The sequence below is a fragment of the Chlorocebus sabaeus genome, chromosome 19 (assembly GCF_047675955.1).
Source record: "Chlorocebus sabaeus isolate Y175 chromosome 19, mChlSab1.0.hap1, whole genome shotgun sequence".
Taxonomy (NCBI): domain Eukaryota; kingdom Metazoa; phylum Chordata; class Mammalia; order Primates; family Cercopithecidae; genus Chlorocebus; species Chlorocebus sabaeus.
The window spans coordinates 27,587,892-27,607,232 of record NC_132922.1 but is presented as its reverse complement, the minus strand read 5'-3'; the positions used below and the strand labels follow the sequence as shown (position 1 = coordinate 27,607,232).

At 49.0% G+C, this 19,341-nt stretch overlaps 1 protein-coding gene across 1 annotated transcript in view; it reads left to right on the top strand.

Annotated features, from left to right (window-relative positions):
- UPB1 (beta-ureidopropionase 1) overlaps positions 1 to 17,497 on the top strand; it is a 32,944-nt gene extending 15,447 nt beyond the window's left edge. The window contains exons 4-10 of the mRNA XM_007975190.3: positions 1,561 to 1,655; positions 3,830 to 3,991; positions 5,706 to 5,875; positions 11,129 to 11,210; positions 12,728 to 12,770; positions 14,510 to 14,664; positions 16,619 to 17,497. Coding sequence (XP_007973381.1) covers positions 1,561 to 1,655; positions 3,830 to 3,991; positions 5,706 to 5,875; positions 11,129 to 11,210; positions 12,728 to 12,770; positions 14,510 to 14,664; positions 16,619 to 16,702 — 791 coding nt within the window. The 3' untranslated portion in view covers positions 16,703 to 17,497. The remainder of the gene's footprint in view (positions 1 to 1,560; positions 1,656 to 3,829; positions 3,992 to 5,705; positions 5,876 to 11,128; positions 11,211 to 12,727; positions 12,771 to 14,509; positions 14,665 to 16,618) is intronic.
- Positions 17,498 to 19,341: the final 1,844 nt, after the last annotated feature.

Here is a 19,341-nt window from a genome sequence, read left to right as displayed (position 1 = left end):
TTCCCAAACTTTTTGTGGGATCATTAATGAGTAGCTTTTCTTATTTCTAAAGAAACCTCCTTGTCACTAGGAAGAGGGAGGGTCTCAGTGTCATCCCCAGTGGCCTTCTGATACTTTCCCCAAGGAGTTAATGGAGCTCCTGCCACCCTGCAGATTGGCCAACAGCAGGAGATCTGCTGGTTGGGAACTTTGGCAATTTAAAACTTTGTGTGTGTGGCATATAGATATACATAACAATATTTACCATTTTAACCATTTTTAAGTGTACAGTCTGTGGCATTAAATACATTCATGTTGTTGTGCAACTATCGTCACTGATCTCCAGAACTTTTCTCATCATTCACAATTGGACACCTCTACCCATTAAACAGTAACTCCCTATTATCCCCTCTTCTGACCTCTGACAGCTATTCTACTTTCTGTCATTAAGAATTTGACTACTCTAGGCCGGGCATGGTGGCTCACGCCTGTAATCCCAGCACTTTGGAAGGCCGAGGTGGGCGGATCACCTGAGGTCGGGAGTTCAAGACCAGCCTGACCAACGTGGAGAAACCCCGTCTCTACTAAAAATACAAAATTAGCTGGGCATGGTGGCACATGCCTGTAATCCCAGCTACTTGGGAAGGCTGAGGCAGGAGAATCGCTTGAACCTGGGAGGGGGAGGTTGTGGTGAGACAAGATCATGCCATTGTACTCTGGCCTGGGCAACAAGTGCGAAAACTCTGTCTCAAAAAAAAAAAAAAAAGAATTTGACTACTCTAAATACCTCCTATGAGTAGACTCCTACAATATTTGTTTTGTATCTTAGCATATTCTTAAAGGTTCATCCATGTAAGCATGTATCAGAATGTCTTCCCTTGTTAAGAGGGCTGAATAATACTCCATTGTGTGTATATACACCACATTTTACCTATCAGTTCATCTGTTGATAAGACACTTGGGTTGTTTCCATCTTTTGGCTATTGTGAATAATGTTCCTATAAACATGAGTGTGCAAATATCTGTTCAAGTCCCTGCTGCAATTGTTTTTAAGACTTTGGGAAGCCGGGCGCGGTGGCTCACGCCTGTAATCCCAGCACTTTGGGAGGTCAAGGCGAGCGGATCCGAGGTCAGGAGATCGAGACCATCCTGGCGAACACGGTGAAACCCTGTGTCTACTAAAAATACAAAAAAATTAGCCGGGTGTGGTGGCGGGCGCCTGTAGTCCCAGCTACTAGGGAGGCTGAGGCAGGAGAATGGCGTGAACCTGGGAGACAGGGCTTGCAGTGAGCCGAGATCATGCCACTGCGCTCCAGCCTGGGCGACAGAGCAAGACTTCGTCTAAAAAAAAAAAAAAAAAAAAAAACTTTGGGAAAGACATTTGGCCCAGCCCCTTGTTTTGCCATGAAGCCCAGAGGTAAGGGCTGCCTAGTGCCCACAGCCAGGAACGGGACCCAGAAGCCAGGCCGTGGCACTCCTGATACTATATTCTCGTGCGGTGACCACCTGCTGCTGGGCTGAGGAGCCCCCCTCAGAGGCTGTGCATGTTGGATACAGTTCTGCCCTTTCTCCTGTTTATAGCTATGCCCTTTGCCTTCTGTACAAGAGAGAAGCTGCCTTGGACAGAATTTGCTGAGTCAGCAGAGGACGGGCCCACCACCAGATTCTGTCAGAAGGTAGGACATTAACTGCGCCTCTGGCAGCAGCTGCCAAATATGTGCAAGTCACAGAGCATGACCACAGCTGCTGGGTTTGGCCTTTCACCATGGAAAATGCACCTGTTTGGTGTTTGTTTTGCTAGATGAGATTAGATAAGACTATTTGCCACATTTTTTTTTTAGCGTACTCTTAAAATTGGAGAGTGTAAGGCTCCAGAAGGGCCATTAGTAGCTTCTTCAGGCAAGGGAGCTACAGCCCAGGGAGGGTGGTCGGAGGTGACTTTTGTAGCAAGTCCCGCAGCTGGCAAGTGGCAGAGCTGGCATTCAGGGACCAGAGAAGCCAGTTCCTCATCCAGAGCTCTGCATACTGCACTGCAGTTTGCTTGAGTCACAGAAGCTTCGATGCATGGCCTGTGTCTCATCAGCGTACAAATTGGTTTTGATTTGTCTTCATTAAAACCTCATAATATATGTTGTATGATCCCATTTATATAAACTGTCCAGAATAGGCCAATCCATAGAGACAGAAAGCAGATTAGTGGTGGCTAGAGGCTGGGGGTGAGGTTAGGAAGGGAGTGACTGCTAATGGGTAAAAAATTTCCATTTAGGGGGTGATGAAAATCTTCTAAAATTAGATAGTGGTGAACACTGCACAACTCTGTGAATATCTTGAATACTACTGAATTGCACACTTCAAAAGAGTGACTCCTTGTTCTGCTCTTTCCCACCTCTCACTGCTGTACTTGACCAATCTTAAAGTGAATCTTATGCTGTGTGAATTTTATCTTAATAAAACTGTTACCAGAAAACCCATGAGGTGACGAATGGTCATTTATCCTTATTTTCACCTCTAACAAAAGAACTCTTTTCATTTCTTTGTATTCTCTTTCAGGTTTTATACATACACTTAGGGGCTTTTGGGGCAGAGCTATAATCATGGTGACTTTATCAATACTCAGTTGTGATTCCCAACATTGGTGTTCTTAAGCTGTAGAGGAAAAAAAATCTCTCATTCACCAGGTTGTTGATTTCTTGCTATGGAAAAAAAGAGGAAGGAGACTGGTTAGGGGACTTTTGCAGATGATAAGCCCGAGCCAGGACTGGAGGAAGAGGGTGAAAGAGAGCTGGTGCCAGAGACACTCTGCTTCCACAGGGACCTGAGGCTGCCCTTAGCATGGCTCCTAGTGTTGCCTTCGGAGCATGCTTCTCCCCTGTCCTGTTAAGGCCAGAGATCATGATGGCTAATTAGAGTAGAGGACAAATGACCCGCTGGGCTGCTCATCCTGTGGTCACCAGGGATTGAGGTTCTTACTTGAGACAAAAGGAATTTGATGCCAAAGAAATTTGTTTTTTGGTATAGATAAGAAGTTGGATTATTCTTTTTACTCTTTTTTAAAGTGGTGATATATATGTATATATAGTATCATTTTAACCATTTTTAAGTGTACAGTTCAGTAGTGTAAAGTATATTCACATTGTGCAGATCTCCAGAACTTTTGCATCTTGCAAATCTGACTCTATCCCATTAAACAGTAGCTCCCCGTTCCCCCAGTCCCTGGCAACCACCATTCTATTAATATTGTACTTTCCATTTCTGTGAATTTGACTACTCTAAATACCTTACACAAGTGGAATCATACAGTATTTGTCTTTTGGGGACTGGCTTGTTTCATTTAGCATAATATCGTCAAGGTTCATCCATTTGTAACATAGAACCATGGCATCTAAGGCTGGATGATACTCCATTGTATGGATGTGCCACGTTTCGTTTATCCATTCACCCATTGATGGGCACTTGGGTTGCTCCCACCTCTTTGCTATTGTGAATAATGCTGCAATGAATATGCGTTTGCAAATCTCTTTGAGACCCTGCTTTCAATCCTTTTGGATATATACCCAGGATTAGGATTGCCAGATCAAATGGTAATTCTTGTTTAATTTTTTGAGGAACTCCCATATGGTTTTCCAGAGCAGCTGCTCCATTTTACTATACCACCAACTGTGCACAGGACAATGTGATTCTTATTTAGCAAAGCATGGACATCAGGGTATTTAGTGTTCCAAACAACAAATGCAAGTGATTGCTCTGACCCAAGCCTAATGATTTAGTAGGATCATTAAATTCTTCTTCAATAAAAAACTACAACAATTGGTTTGAAAGTGGGACTCTGCTATATTTATCATTTTTCCAGCTGGCGAAGAACCATGACATGGTGGTGGTGTCTCCCATCCTGGAACGAGACAGCGAGCATGGGGACGTTTTGTGGAATACAGCCGTGGTGATATCCAATTCCGGAGCAGTCCTGGGAAAGACCAGGAAAAACCACATCCCCAGAGTGGGTGATTTCAATGAGGTGAGCCACCCATAAGATGGATAACCAGCCCTGCTCACTTGCCTCTCTGTGTGTTGTAGATCTCTGTGGGACTTTCCGTGGGGAAGTTCTGTGCAGGATCATACTCCATGTCATGCACACTCTACCGGAGCACAGTGTGTGGCTGCGATGTTCAGAGGGTTACCTGACATTGCTCTGTATCACACAGGCAGACCGGATTCAGGCGGGACTCTCAGAGGAGTCCCAAACACCTTTAGCACAATGGGGCATATGTTTTTTTAATACAGCCTGATTTGGCCTCCTGAATTCTTTGAAGTAAGTGGTATATAAATTAAAACCAAAAATAAATATAGCACAAACATGAAATGATTCCCATGGCCCCCTTCAGGCTCAGAGCCTAGGACGCCACAGCCCTGTCCTTGTTTGGTTTGGAGCGTGGCATTCCTTGTCTGTGACTCATGGAGGGGTCTGAGGTGGCCCATGTTTGTGTGTCAGGTGACAGTGGGCAAACATGCACGTCTGTGTAGTGTGCGTTATGTGAAGTTTCATGTGCCCATGATCAGGGCACAAGTTGGGGCCATTTTTGTTGGTTAATGCCAACAAAATGGGTGGGTAAGATGGGAGCAGGTGGATGTTCGAAGGCGGGAAAAGAGCTCTGCCTAATGCCTAAGATATTAAATCTGAACTTGATTTGCCATTATACAGTTGTTCAGGATGTGATGTCCCCAGTTCTCACTCCATGATTGTGGCGATCCTGGCCATTCTCAGGCTGGTCAGGCAGACAAGAAATGGACTGCAGAGCTAGAGGAGGTTTCCCAGGGAGAAAGAAGAACCCAGTGTTTCTCAGTAACAGCTGGAGGTGGGGTGGAAAGACGCGCCCCTCACCTGTTTGCCCTGGGATTAATCTTTAGCTCCCTGCAGATAGCACAGGGCTTGTCTCAGCACAGCAGGATCTGCTCCAGTGTTCACCACGTACACACATCCTGGTTGCTGCCTGACCCTGGTCAATTTTGATGGCCAGGATCAGGAGGAGGTGGAAGGCTCCCAGAGCAGATCTGTTTGGGACCCTGATTTGCCCTCTAGCTTCCCTCAGTGCTGTCCAGTACAGTGTCCCTGCCCTGGTACCCTTAGGAACAGACAGGCAGGGATGGGAGGATGGGGTCTGGTCCATAGGGACCTCCTTAACCCTAGGCAGAATGGAGAAGGTGTGCTTTCAGGGTGTGGTTCTACTAGAAGCTTTGGCCTTAATCATTTGGGTGAGCTATGCCCCCTCAGGAAACAGCTTTCTCCTCTGACCAGGCAGAGTGTTGCTTGGATGTGCTCCAGGTCCCCGGGGCTCCACTGTTCTATATGATGACATATGGTTGCTGAGGGCATTGACCAACTCGTGTTAACACCGACCAAACCTGAGCCTTGAGTTGGACCGTGATTGAAACCTTACCAGAGTTTGAAATAGTGTGGAACGTTGTTGTGGGGATTTTTTGACATGTCAGAAAGGAGACTGGGCAAATGCTTAAGCCGCTGTGATTTCCCCCCGGGGCTGGCTTATTTGGTGTCAGGGGTTTTTTTGTGTGTGTGTTTTGTTTTTATCCTATTGAAATTCTGGAACTCAGAGTCACACTCAGGAGTGTAATCACCTCTGGACCATTGGTGATATTTCAGTTTTTCTGCCGAGTCTAAGAAAAGGGAAATCTTAAAGGTCAGAGGCATCAGTGTATGGCCCTTTGCTTTTCAGTCAACTTACTACATGGAGGGAAACCTGGGCCACCCTGTGTTCCAGACGCAGTTTGGAAGGATTGCGGTCAACATTTGCTACGGGCGGCACCACCCCCTCAACTGGCTTATGTACAGCATCAACGGGGCTGAGATCATCTTCAACCCCTCGGCCACCATTGGAGCATTAAGGTCACTCAGTTGGTGGGGTCTGGGGGGCTTCCTGGGGCCCAGCCAGCTGAAGCCCAAGGCTGGTCTGTGGAGCTCCAAGGTGGCAGCAGGCAGGCGCAGCCACCAGGATGTTAACAGAGCTGAGCCCCCAGGACTGTATGTTGTACATATGACCAGCTTTTCAGTGAAAAGAATCCTCAAGATGGCAATGAGCAATCCCCCACCCGCAGCAAGAGCTAATCTACAGTAAAACACCAACCTCTGCTGTGATTCCGAACAGTGAGATGAAAATAATTCCCCCCTTTCCCTATAGTCACCAGGGGGCTTCAGAAAGCCCCACATTGGGCTGGGCTCAGTGGCTCACACCTGTAATCCTAGCACTTTGGGGGGGCCGAGGCAGGTGGATCACTTGAGGTCAGGAGTTTGAGACCAGCCTAGCCAACGTGGTGAAACCCTGTCTCTACTAAAAATACAAAAATTAGCCGGGCATGGTGGTATGCGCCTGTAGTCCCAGCTACTCGGGAGGCTGAGGCAGGAGAATCACTTGTACTTGGGAGGCAGAGGTTGCAGTGAGCCAAGATGGCACCACTGCACTCTAGCCTGGTGACAGAGCGAGACTCCGTCTCAAAAAAATATAAAAAACAAAACCCACATCTAAGTCCTTGGAGCATAGTAGGTGCCTAGCCAGCATTGGCTCCTGGTTGGGGGACTGTGGATTCCTAGTCCTCACATCTGCAGCATCCTGCACAGGTAGGGCAGACATCTGGACAAGAGAAGCCACAAATGAGGGAGCTGGAGATCAGTCAAGGAAATTTGTCTTTAACCAGAGAAGGATTTAATTTTTGTAATACATAACAAGTGTTTTGGTGTTAGCCTCACCTCTAAACAGATAGAACTGCCCTTGTCAAGGCAGGATTGGGGGATGAGGGGAAGGTGGCCCTGGAAGCTGGAGAGCTGGGCAGTACCCCACCCCTGGGGCCCCTCATTTAGGAGGGGCATCCCGTGAGCTGATCTGACTGCATGACTGTGCTGCTGCCGCCTCTCTCTTCCACAAAGGCTGAGCATTTGGGTGGTTTCCAGTTTTGCATCACTACAAGTAACAGAACTCTAGGAATTTATGTGCAAATACTTTTCTCCCCAACTCACTTCCTTCCAAGCAGGATTTCTGCAGCAGGAGGTGCTGGCTTTCACTTTCTGTGGTCTTGGCTGCCGGTGTCCTTGTCAGGACAGGGGTGTGCCCTGTCCTGCCATGGATGGGCAGCTTTGAGTCTCTGTCGGCCTGCACCTATCTCTCTTGTCTTCATTCTTGACTAAATTTCAGTTGAATTTCTTCTTTTTCTTTTTTTCTTTGAGACAGAGTCTCGCTCTGTCGCCCAGGCTGGGGTGCTCTGGTGCAATCTTGGCTCACTACAAGCTCCGGGTTCATGCCATTCTCCTGCCTCAGCCTCCTGAGTAGCTGGGACTACAGGCGCCCGCCACCACGTCTGGCTAATTTTTTTGTATTTTTAGTAGAGACGGGGTTTCACTGTGTTAGCCAGGATGGTCTCAATCTCCTGACCTCATGATTTGGTCTCCCAAAGTGCTGGGGTTACGGGCATGAGCCACTGCCCCCAGCCTAATTTCAGTTGAATTTCTTCTAAATGTCAGGGTGTGACATTTACCTTTTCTTTTCATATAGTGCCCCTTTCTCAAGAGTAACATCCCCTCCGCATTCAACATTTATTTGCACAGCAGGTTCCTTCTGGAGCCAGAATGCAACCCCTCATCTGTTACCTTAGATCTACCACCCTGCCCATGTACCTGGAGATCTGGTCCATGTCCAGGTGGGGTACTGTTGGGTAGAAGGGGAAAATCAGGCCTCCATCTCCCCTCAGAGAACATACTGGAGTCTCATGGTGGCCAGATCACCAGTGACAGCATTCATTGGCGGTCGTCAGTAGAGTTATTACTGGTCATCCAGCTACCAGGCCTGGGCAGAACTGTGGGGCCACCCCCTAGAGCAGCCTCCTCTGCTGGCTCTGGGTAAGACACTTGGCAAACTCCATCTCCCCACTGGGGTCCCTAGAGGAACCCAAAGCACTAGGGGATCTGGCTTCTGGGCCGGGGCAGGCAAAGTTGTGGCCATGGACTCAGATGGCTCCTCGCCTTTTGTGCAGAGGCCCTCCCTGACCCTGCTATCTTGGGCTTTTATTAGCTCCAGTTAGGCAAACAGAAGCACCCCAGTGCAATATGCATATAATTGCTATGTCCTCAGCAGCCTATTAGGCTTATTAAAAATGATTGATTTTTCTTTCCTCAGCCAAGAAATATCCAACCCTTGGCTTTCCAGGCTGTGGTGAGGCTGGCAGTAAAAACTAACAGGTCTTTTGAAAAGCAGTATATTTCCTGAGCTCCTAAAATGCTCATGCCCTTTGGCCTGATAATGATATTCCTAGAATTGTAGCCTGAAGAAACAGTCTAAAAGAGGAGGGAAGGCCAGGCACGGTGGCTCACATCTGTAATCCCAACCCTTTGGGAGGCCAAGGCTGGCAGATCACTTGAGGGCAGGAGTTTGAGACCAGCCTGGCCAACATGATGAAACCTCGTCTCTACTAAAAATACAAAAATTTGCCGGGCATGGTGGCTGGTGCCTGTAGTCCCAACTACTTGGGAGGCTGAGGTAGGAGAATCGCTTGAACCTAGGAGGTGGAGGTTGCAGTGAGCTGAGATTGCACCACTGCACTCCAGCGTGGGCGACAGAGCAAGACGGAAAAAAAAAAAAAAATAGGAGGGAAAGGCAATGCATGTGAAGGTGCTCACAACACCTTACTTTACAATAACGGAAAAGCTGACAGTGGGAGAAGTGTCTGGGCTAAGTACATTGCAGCCCACCTCTTCCACAGGTTATTGTACAGCCAGTAAAAAGAGTCATAATGAAGGTAATGCAAAGTGATGAAAGCCTGTGAGCAAGAAAGAGACATGTTCAGGCTGTGGTCAGAACTCTTGGAAAAAAAAGAAAAAAGTTTGTCTATGGACAAGGATAGTCATAGAGTGTGGATAAAAGGCAACAGGTGGTTTGTTAGGATGGTAGGATCCTGGGTGGCTTTCTTAAAATGATGAATGATGGAATTGATAGTGTTTTTCAGCACAATGCTGGGCAAATCCCCACCAGCGTTGGATCACAGCATCCAGAACCATCCATCCCCTTTTCTGGCACTTTCTGCCACCTGTATCAGAGACAGACATACACATGTGCATGCACACACGTGGGTCAACAGGGTGTACTCATTCATTTTTGAGTCCCACAGTTCTAAGTACACAGTAGTGTCTGAGTGCTTTTGATTAGGTTATCCTCATAATCCAAGGATGTGTCCCTTACAGCTTGGGTGACCAGAGATTTCTACTACCTGTGTACATTCACTGGCAAGTCACCATCCTATCCCCTAGCTGCATCTTACCTTCCCACTGCGATTATTTTTAGGGATTTGTGTGTACTGCACTGGAAATATGGCAAACGTCCCCACTCCCCCATCAGACTTCATGATTCCTACACACACTGGGCTCTCACTCATCCCAGCTTCCTTTCCCCTGGTGGCTTTGAGAGCATAAATTTTATTGCCAGCTGTGGGTTTGGGTCCTACACAGAACACCTCCCTGGAGAATTGCAACTAAGATGTTTATGGCAATTGCCCTGCAAGTGTCTATTTAATTCCTGAAAATGTCATTTACTGGTGTGTTTCTGTAAAAATCATTTCTGAAAAGTTTTGTCAGCTTGGCTTAGCAGCTGGGGGAAAAAAGCAGGAAAATGAGTCCCCTCAATCAAGCCTGTGATTTTTCATTTTTTCAGACTTGTGAATCCTCCTGAGAATTAGGCTTGTGACAAGCACCCACCCCCTCCACCTCCTCCCTGGTTTAAACCAGGTGCATGCTGTCAGGAAGGAAGATTCCAGGGCATTTTGCTCCCAGTCACACAGTATTTCTAAGTGGGCATTACTCCTGTCAATCCAGAATCTTTTTTTTTTTTTTTTTTTTTTTTTTTTTTTTTTTTTTTTGAGACGGAGTCTTGCTCTGTCACCCAGGCTGGAGTGCAGTGGCACGATCTCTACTCACTGCAAGCTCCGCCTCCTGGGTTCACGCCATGCTCCTGCCTCAGCCTCCTGAGTAGCTGGGACTATAGGTGCCCGCCACCACACCCGGCTAATTTTTTTGTATTTTTACTAGAGACGGGGTATCACTGTGTTAGCCAGGATGGTCTCGATCTCCTGACCTCGTGATCCACCCACCTCGGCCCCCCAAAGTGCTGGGATTACAGTCATGAGCCACTGTGCCCAGCCTCAATCCAGAGTCTTAAAGATGTTACTCAGACAAAAGATAATTGGCGACAAGAAGGCCCACTAGATTCCATGTCACATCTTAGTTGGCGGGCCAGAGAAGGACAGAATCTCTGGTTGGGGCCATGTCTCCCATTGCACTCTCCCTTTGCAGGTGCTGGAGTGAAGAAGGCCCACAGCTCAGCCAAGCCTGTGGGGTGCCTCCCTCCTGGGCCACTCCCGCCCTGGCCAGTAAGAGAACCAGGAAGTCTTTACTTAGAGACTCAGGGTTCAGAAGAGGGAACTGGGAAGTCACTGGGAAATGTTCCAGCTTGGAGGAGGTGACCCTGCTGCTGAATCTGACCCCTTATCCTATCACCTAAGTTCCTTTCTTGTTTACTGGCCCTGAAATCTCCCACTTTGGAGATTGCCTTGTAAGGCAGCACAGCAGGGTAGGAGAGTTAGAGTAGGGTAGGTAGAGCCTGCGCTCAGCCCTCACAGGCCCTGACAAGCCCGCCAGGCCCCTGGCTCCCTTCTGGCATTCACCAGGAGAGGTTCTGCCCAGCCCAGCAGGTGGGTTCCAGGAGAAGGGATGGAGGTGGGAAGTGGTGGTTATGGAACTCCTACCACTTGGATCTTCACCTGCATGGGTCATTCAGTCTTCATAATCTTCCTTTGAGGACATTTCAGAAAAGGAAACTGAGGCTCAGGATGAGGATTTGATCCAGGGCTGTCAATTCTTCTGACAGAGCGCAGCCACGTGGCTTATGCCTGCAGCAGGCCCTTCTCAGAGGCTGTTCAGGCCAGGGCAAGGTGCTGAGGACAGGCTGGCCTGCTTGCAGGTTTGGGCTGTGACCAGTGAGTCTCCTGGCTGTCCCCACCACCGGCCCAGGAAAGCCTGCAGCCAGGCCGAGCTCAGGGCTGAGCATCCACTGAGTCTGGCTGGAAAGTCGGCAACCTGGTTCCTCTTGGTCTTCTCTTACAGCGAGTCCCTGTGGCCCATCGAGGCCAGAAACGCAGCCATTGCCAATCACTGCTTCACCTGCGCCATCAATCGCGTGGGCACCGTAAGTCCCGAGGTCTGGCTGGGGGGAGGAGCCGCCCCCTGGTGGCCCTGGTGGGGACACCACGTTCCCTCTGCACACATCCACAAATCCTAGGGTCCGGAAAGGGGTAAAACTGGCTTCGTCTGTTACTTTTTCAAGATCTCTCTGTCCTCTTGTTTTTTCTGTTTTTGTATTTGGCTGAAGCCATTTTGAAAAGATCTTTGACATGGCAGTTCTCACCCTGTCACGTCCAAATGTCCAGTGTATTTTCCCCCTTGACCCCGTACACTAAACAGTTTTGACTGCCAAACAGAATGCACTTATTATATCTCTTCCTCATCCTTATTAATCAGATATCAAACTCTAATCAGAGGATCTTTTCAGTCTGAGATAACCAAGGTTTCCACACTAAGTCGATCTGACTTCTAGCAGCATAAAGAAACCTGATGTTTTGGCTGGGTGTGGTGGCTCATGCCTGTAATCCCAGCACTTTGGGAAGCCGAGGCTGGCAGATCACCTGAGGTCAGAAGTTTGAGACCAACCTGGCCAATGTGGCAAAATCCTGTCTCTACTAAAAATATAAAAATTAGCGGGGCAGGCTGGCATGCACCTGTAATTCCAGCTACTCAGGAGGCTGGGGCATGAGAATAGCTTGAACAAGGAGGCAGAAGTTGCAGTGAGCCGAGATCGCGCTACTGCACTGCAGCCCGGGTGACAGAGTGAGACTCTGTTCCCCCCCACCCCCCCCAAAAAGCCAGATGCAGTGGCTCACGCCTGTAATCCCAGCACTTTGGGAGACCGAGACAGGTGGATCACCTCAGTTCAGGAGTTCGAGACCAGCCTGGCCAACATGGAGAAACCCTGTCTCTACTGAAAATACAAAAAATTAGCCGGATGTGGTGGTAGGCGCCTGTAATCCCAGTACTAGGGAGGCTGAGGCAGGAGAACTGATTGAACCGGGAAGATGGAGGTTGCAGTGAGCCAAGGTCACGTCATTGCACTCCAGCCTGAGCAACAAAAATGAAACTCCGTCTCCAAAATAAATAATAAAATAAATGAAAATAAAAGAAACCTGATGTTTTAGTTAGCCTGTGTAACCCCATCACAGGTTGATGTACAGTTTCCATTAGGCTTTGGGGGAAATACTGAAAGCAGTGTGTGTACCCGCCCACTGCCTTCACAGACCCTGGCCCAGGGTTTTTAATTACTTCAGGCCAGCCTCAGGTGCCCATAGCCCTGAGGACCAGTCTGTGCCCAGTGTCTTTCTCTTGTCTCAGATTATAAACTCCCCAAAGGCACTGTCCAGGTTTTTACTCTGCTTGTCAAATTCCCCGCTGGCCCAAGGCTGGCTTCTCAGCAGGGGTGTTTAATAAGCGCTTAATTGCCTGGTGAGTACAGACCATTCCAGCTCACCTTAACTGTTTCCCGGCTGACTCACCTCTTGGCCTGATTGCCCTGCTCTTCTGACTGAGTGAGCTGGAATGAGTGTAGTGGTAGTGCCACCTATAGGTTCCTCTTACCTTGGTCTTATTTCACAGGAGCACTTCCCGAACGAGTTTACCTCAGGAGATGGAAAGAAAGGTATGTCTCATGAACCATGGTGGCTGCAGTTGAGGAGTGGGCCTTCTTCTCCCCTTCTCTGTCTGCTTCCTCCGGTCAGGATCTGCCACATAGATCATGTCTTGTGTGCCTGGCACCTAGGAGGAGGTGCCAACTCCTCTCTGCTTTATTGCCTGCAGTGTGGGAATCAGGCTGTGACTGGAGTGTGGATAGACAGTCCTGGGCTTGAGGAGTGGGTTGGACTCCATCCATTCCTGGGACTGGTGTGAAGATGAACTGAGAGAATGTGGGGGATCCTTTGTGAGCTCTCTGAAAGGGAGAGGGGCTCTCATTCAGCCTGTGGATCTCCCTCTCCACTTTTCTTTGTCCTTGTCCCCCCTCCCCTTGCCCAAACCAGCTGTACAGATTCCACAGGGCATTGGCATGGATGCCCCTGGGTTTCTAGAGTCTATGGCTTGTTTTGATCCAAGGGCACATACCACCTCACCTCTGCTAAGAACCCTCAAGACTCCTTTCCCATGTCTCTGGCCAAGAATGAGGGAGGTAGGGACTGCCTCCCTCACCAAGGAGGTATCTGAACTAGCTCAGAGTGTCCTCTAGAAAGCTGGAAGGGGGCCGGGCATGGTAGCTCATGCCTGTGATCCCAGTACTTTGGGAGGCCAAGGCGGGTGGATCACCTGAGGTTGGGAGTTCAAGATCAGCTTGGCCAACATGGAGAAACCCAGTCTCTACTAAAAAAAAAAAAAAAAAATTAGCTGGGTATGGTGGCCTGCGCCTATAATCCCAGCTACTTGGGAGGCTGAGGCAGGAGAATCGCTTGAACCTGGAAAGTGGAGATTGCGGTGAGCCGAGATCGTGCCATCACACTCTAACCTGGGCAACAGGAGCGAAACTCCGTCTCAAAAAAAAAAAAAAAAGAAAAAAAAACCAGAAGGTTCTGAGCGGATCTGTTTTCCAGGAAAACGCTTCCTGAAAGGGTCGCAGATGCCCCCGCTTCAGGCCTCCGGCTTCTGGAGTTCCTGATCCTAGTTACTGCAAATAGAGATGCAGAAAGAGCAGGGGAATGAGCATCCACTGGGTGCCTGCTGCATCTGGACCATGCTAGGCCCTGCCCAGCCCCACTTGTTCCTTACACATGTGTGGGGTGGCTGCTAGTCCTCCCTGACCGGTGAAGGGACCAAGGCCTGGAGGGAGGGTGAGGGTGATGCAGGTGGCAAGGCAGATGAAGGCAGAGCCTCCAGCTCACTGTGGGGGCCCTCATAGGAAGCCCCCAGAGTGTGACCTTCTGATTTCCTTAGGCTGTGGGTGGGAGCAACACCTCTCAGAAGGGTGACATTTAGACATTTCCCCAGGGGCAAAGGGGAGCAGCATAAGGGGGCCATTTGCAGCAATCTGCTGGGCCTTCAGGCCTGAGATGAGAGACAGGCCTTTTGGGCCTCAGCATTTTGCCCCTTAGCGGGGCAGGCTGGCACGTGCCTGTAATTCCAGCTACTCAGGAGGCTGGGGCACGAGAATAGCTTGAACAGGGAGGCAGAGGTTGCAGTGAGCCGAGATCGCGCCACTGCACTGCAGCCTGGGTGACAGAGTGAGACTCTGTCCCCCCCCCGGCCTCCGCCCCCCAAAAAAAGCCAGACGCAGTGGCTCATGCCTGTAATGGTATGGATCCCGTGTCCTGGGCCTGCCTGAAGGTGCCTGACCCTCTGCGGAGCCCACAGTGCATCTACACAAGCTCACAGATGTGTTTCTTTCCTCCTTTAAAGCTCACCGGGACTTTGGCTACTTTTATGGCTCGAGCTATGTGGCAGCCCCTGATGGCAGCCGGACTCCTGGGCTGTCCCGTAGCCAGGATGGACTACTGGTTGCTAAGCTCGACCTAAACCTCTGCCAGCAGGTGAATGATGTCTGGAACTTCAAGGTAGGTCCCCAGGACCCCTGTTGTTGCCTGCTCCTCTGCTTTGGCCCTCATCCTGCTCTCAGGGCTGGGAACTGCTGTTGTGGGCTTGCCCATGGCAGCATGAGGTACCAGCTCCCACCCGAGGTCTCTGTATGAGCTGAGGGTGGAATCTCTGCCTCTTTGTTGGCTCCTGGGAGGAACAGTTGGGTCAAACAATGTACAGGCAGCAGGCTGCGATAAATTCTCCTCTCATCTGATTTAGATTCTGGGTGCCTTCAGACAAATTAATCTCAATTTCATTTGTCCAGAGAATAGAATGGATTGGCTCCTCTAATCCTTTTTCCTTCCAGGCATTTGCACTTATCACAAGATAAATGTGCATGTCTGGTTCTGCTTGTGGCTAGTCCCTGTAGTCTAGGCCTTGACGATAGCAGGAAATGGGTCATGCAGAGAAATGGAATCTAGTGACTCTGCCACAACCTTCCTTCCTTGGTCACCTATTTAATTAAGCCCTTTCTGCTCCCAAGCCTTAGTACTCCTAGTTGTAAAATAAGGGGGTTAACTCGAAGGTCACATGCTGGCTTTGACACCTAATGCCCTGTGATGTCAGGAGTCAGAGGAACGGAGGCGTCTGCCCTCCTGGGATGGGACTCCACCCTAGAAGGGCTCACAGCTTCAGAGTTTGCTGTATTAGTGTCTGAAAGTATTTCCACCAACTCAACACCCCCTTTCCTTTTTTTTGGTGGAATAGAGGGCATGGAGACAAGGTCTTGGCTCTGTCATCTAGGCTGGACCATATGGCACAACCATCAATCATGGCATCCTTGACCTCCTGGGCTCAAGCCATCCTCCCACCTCAGCCTCCGGAGTAACTGGGACTATAGACATGCACCACCACCATATCCAGCTCATTTTTAAATTTTTTATAGAGACTGAGTCTCATTATGTTGCCCAGGCTGGTCTTGAACTCCTGGCTTCAAGCAATCCTCCCACCTCGGGCTCCCAAAATACCAGGATTGTAGATACAAGCCACTGTGCCCTGCCTCAGCCACCTTTTATAAGCAAATCGTATAGCAAATAAATGTCCATTGCTATAACTGACTTTCCCCTGTGTGACTGAGAGACCACCAGGGCCTCTAATCCACCCAGACATGGGCTTTTTTGGTCTTGATCCTGTTTTCTGAGCATGGGTTCCTCAGTCTCGGATCCTTGTCAGACACACAAGGTGTTGGGCATGAGAGAGTCTCCTGACCTCTCTCTCCTCTTCCTGGGCAACTAGGATGAATGTAGGATTCCACCCAAATCAGAAATCGGAGTCAAGAATGCTGGCCAACTCTTTTTAATAAGTGTCCCAGGAGCAGTAAACCAAATGTTTTCTCATTAGACACTTCTTAGAAGCAGAAGCCTTCCCAACTTTGGTAATGGGCATGAGCTCCTGTCAAGGCTTTATGGGAGTAGTCCACCTTGGGAAAGGAGGGAGGGAGGGAGTGCGTGCTGGGTGTGAGCACCCTGGGTGGGCTTTCCAACCCCACTAGGCTCTGTATCCATGATGAGATGCCACATGGAGTAGACAGAACTCCAGACCCATCCAGGAGTCCCTGGTTGAAATCCCAGCCTTTTCTACAACTGGCTGATGACCTGGAGCAGGTCCTCTCTGGGCTGTAAGCTGCTCTTCTGGGGAGCAACAGGACCACAGGACTCCCCTTCTCCCTCCTGCCTCAGCAGACCACACCTTCCGGATAGACAGGTCGAAGAGGTCACAGCAGCCAAGACTGGGCTGTATGAGTCATCGTGGCATCTGTGAACTTTGCCACAGTACCAGAATCAGTGCCAAGAAGTCACGGTCAACGAGCCTTCCTGATGCATTCCTGTCCCATGACTGCCCTCCAGTGGCAAGAGGTGGTGGCGTGTAAGCGATGGGGATTTATAAAACCAGAACCTCTAAAGTACAAAAGTGTATCTGTTTTGCTTTCAGATGACGGGCAGGTATGAGATGTATGCACGGGAGCTCACTGAAGCTGTCAAGCCCAACTACAGACCCACCATCGTGAAAGAGTAGCTGGCTTCAGTGCCTGCCTTGGGGTGAGGAAGACACCTCTGCCCCAGTGGATTAGCAAGCGTGGCAGGCGTAACACGTCCAAGTTATCCCCAATAACATCGTCCAGCTTGGCTTTAAAATCCCCAGACAGGGGGAGGGTGGCTTGGGGAGTGACTTCTTAATGGATAAGGGGTTTACTTCTGGGGTATTGGAAATTTTGGGGGACTAGGTAGAGGTGAATGTACTAAATGCCGGTGAATTTGTGTATACTTTAGAATGTTTCAGTTATGTGACTTTTACCTCAACTAAAAAAAAAAAAAATGCCCAGGTACTGCTTGTGCAGGTGGATTTGAGGTTAGGCAGATGATGCTGTCCATCCTGTACACCAGTGGGAAGAAGTTGAAGGCTGATCCAGAGACCCTGAGCCTATAGCAAGGCTGTGGTGAGTGGGATGGTCTTTGGATGTGTCGGCTTAACTAGACTACAGTCCCGAGTAATTCAGTCAGACACTAATCTAGGTATTGCTGTGAAGGTATTTTGTAGATATGACAAAAGTCCATTCCCAGTCGACTACGTAAGTGAGATTATCTCAGATAATCTGGGTCAGCCTGACCTGATCAGTCGAAAGGCCTAAAGAGCAGAGCTAAGGGCTTCCCTGAGGAAGAAATTCTGCCTGTGGACAGCAGCCCAGCGCTTGGCGAGAGTTCCTGACAGCCTACCCCTCCTGATAGCCTGTCTTACAGAGTATAGACATGACTAGCCACTTCCACAATCACTGAAGTCAATTCCTTGCAATAAATCTCAATATATGCCCTACTGGTTCTGCTTCTCTAGTTGAATCTGACTGATACAGATTTTGGTGCCAGAAGTGGTTCTAAACAAATAGAATCTTAAAGATGAGTTTTCTGCATTGGTTCTGGATTTTTTAGAATTCTTCTCTAGTTTGATTGAACTTAAAGGCATTAATGACTCTATTTCCATAGAGTCAGGGTAAAGAGGGTAGTTGGTAGTCCACGGCATGGTGCAGCAATAGTCATTTATGTGCGAGGCCAGCCATCAGCCTGTGCCCAGAGTTCCAGCCTGCCCTTTCTGATGGCTTGTCCTGTGGATATCAGACTTGCCTGACCAGATTCCATCATCATAGAAGGTCATTTGTTGCACTAAATCCTTTTATATCTCTATCCATCACCTACTAATTCTGGTAGTTCTGCTAATGTGGTTGAGCTCCGTTTTACACATCAGATTACTCACCTCTCTACACCCTGGTTTTTACATCTGTCAAATGGAACTGGGCCAGGGGCGGTGACTCATGCCTGTGATCCCAGCACTTTGGGAGGCCAAGGCGGGTGGATCACTTGAGGTCAGGAGTTCAAGACCAGCCTGGCCAACATGGTGAAACCCCGTCTCTACTAAAAATATAAAAATTAGCCAGGCATGGTGGCGCGTGCCTATAATCCCAGCTACTCAGGAGGCTGAGGTATGAGAATTGCTTGAATCCGGGAGGCTGCAGTGAGCCAAGATCACGCCACTGCGCTCCAGCCTGGGCAACAGAGTGAGAGCCTGTCTCCAAAAAAAAGAAAGGGACCATATTCTTGTTTTACGTCAAGACAGTGGTAAAAGACAGATTAGATGGGCCAGGGAGCCCCTTGGCAGTTTTCAGTGCAGTGCCTATTTAGCCCTGTCCTTGCACAACACAGCAAGAGCCCAACCTGCCAAGTCTCAAACAACAGTTAACCAGAGTATCGAGTTGGGGGGTGGGGTCGAGATTCTGTAATTCCCCACTTACTGTTCCCAAATCAGAGAAGGCAGTCTCATCCCTTTACTGGCCCAGCAGCTGAATTATATGGAAACCTCCATGGCAGGGCTAGGGTACTCCTGGACAGCCACCAGGGATGAGAAACCCTGATGGAGCTGCCTGGCCACAGCTCTACAGTAACTTCCTTGAACACTCTGTGCTGCAGGTTTTCACTTTACCTAATGGCCCTCCTTGTACCCTTAAAAAAAAAAATCGAGTCCCACAGACATGGTGAGCTTTTTTTGCCTGGTCTTTTAGCTTTCAAAACCTTAGTGTCAGCCAAGGCAGGCGGATCACAAGGTCAAGAGATGGAGACCATCCTGGCCAACATGGTGAAATCCCATCTCTACTAAAAATACAAAAATTAGCTGCGCGTGGTGGCGCACGTCTGTAGTCCCAGGTACTTGGGAGGCTGAGGCAGGAGAATCGCTTGAACCTGGGAGGCGGAGGTTGCTATGAGCTGAGATCGCACCACTGCACTCCAGCTTGGCGACAGAGCGAGATGGTCTCAAAAAAAAAAAAATAATAATAATAAAAAAACTTAGTGTCTTTGGTTTCTAGAAAGAGGGTGTAATCAACCTAATACACAAGCTGGCTTAGGTGACAAATTGGTGCATTTGTGAAATAGGCACGAATAAACGCACCACAACTCTGATTATCTGCATCTCTCATTGCCTGGAAACAGAACAGTCAGGCCCATCTTAGAGTAGGCAGGCCCTGCACAGGCAGGGTCATTTCAGGGTTTAACTCATCCCTGGAACATGTAGATGCTCAGTAAACATTTGAATGAATCTGTGGTGGAGGTTTTTGTTTCCTTGTGATCATTGCTGATGTCACAGGGCAGTCTCTCAGACAAGAAATTGCA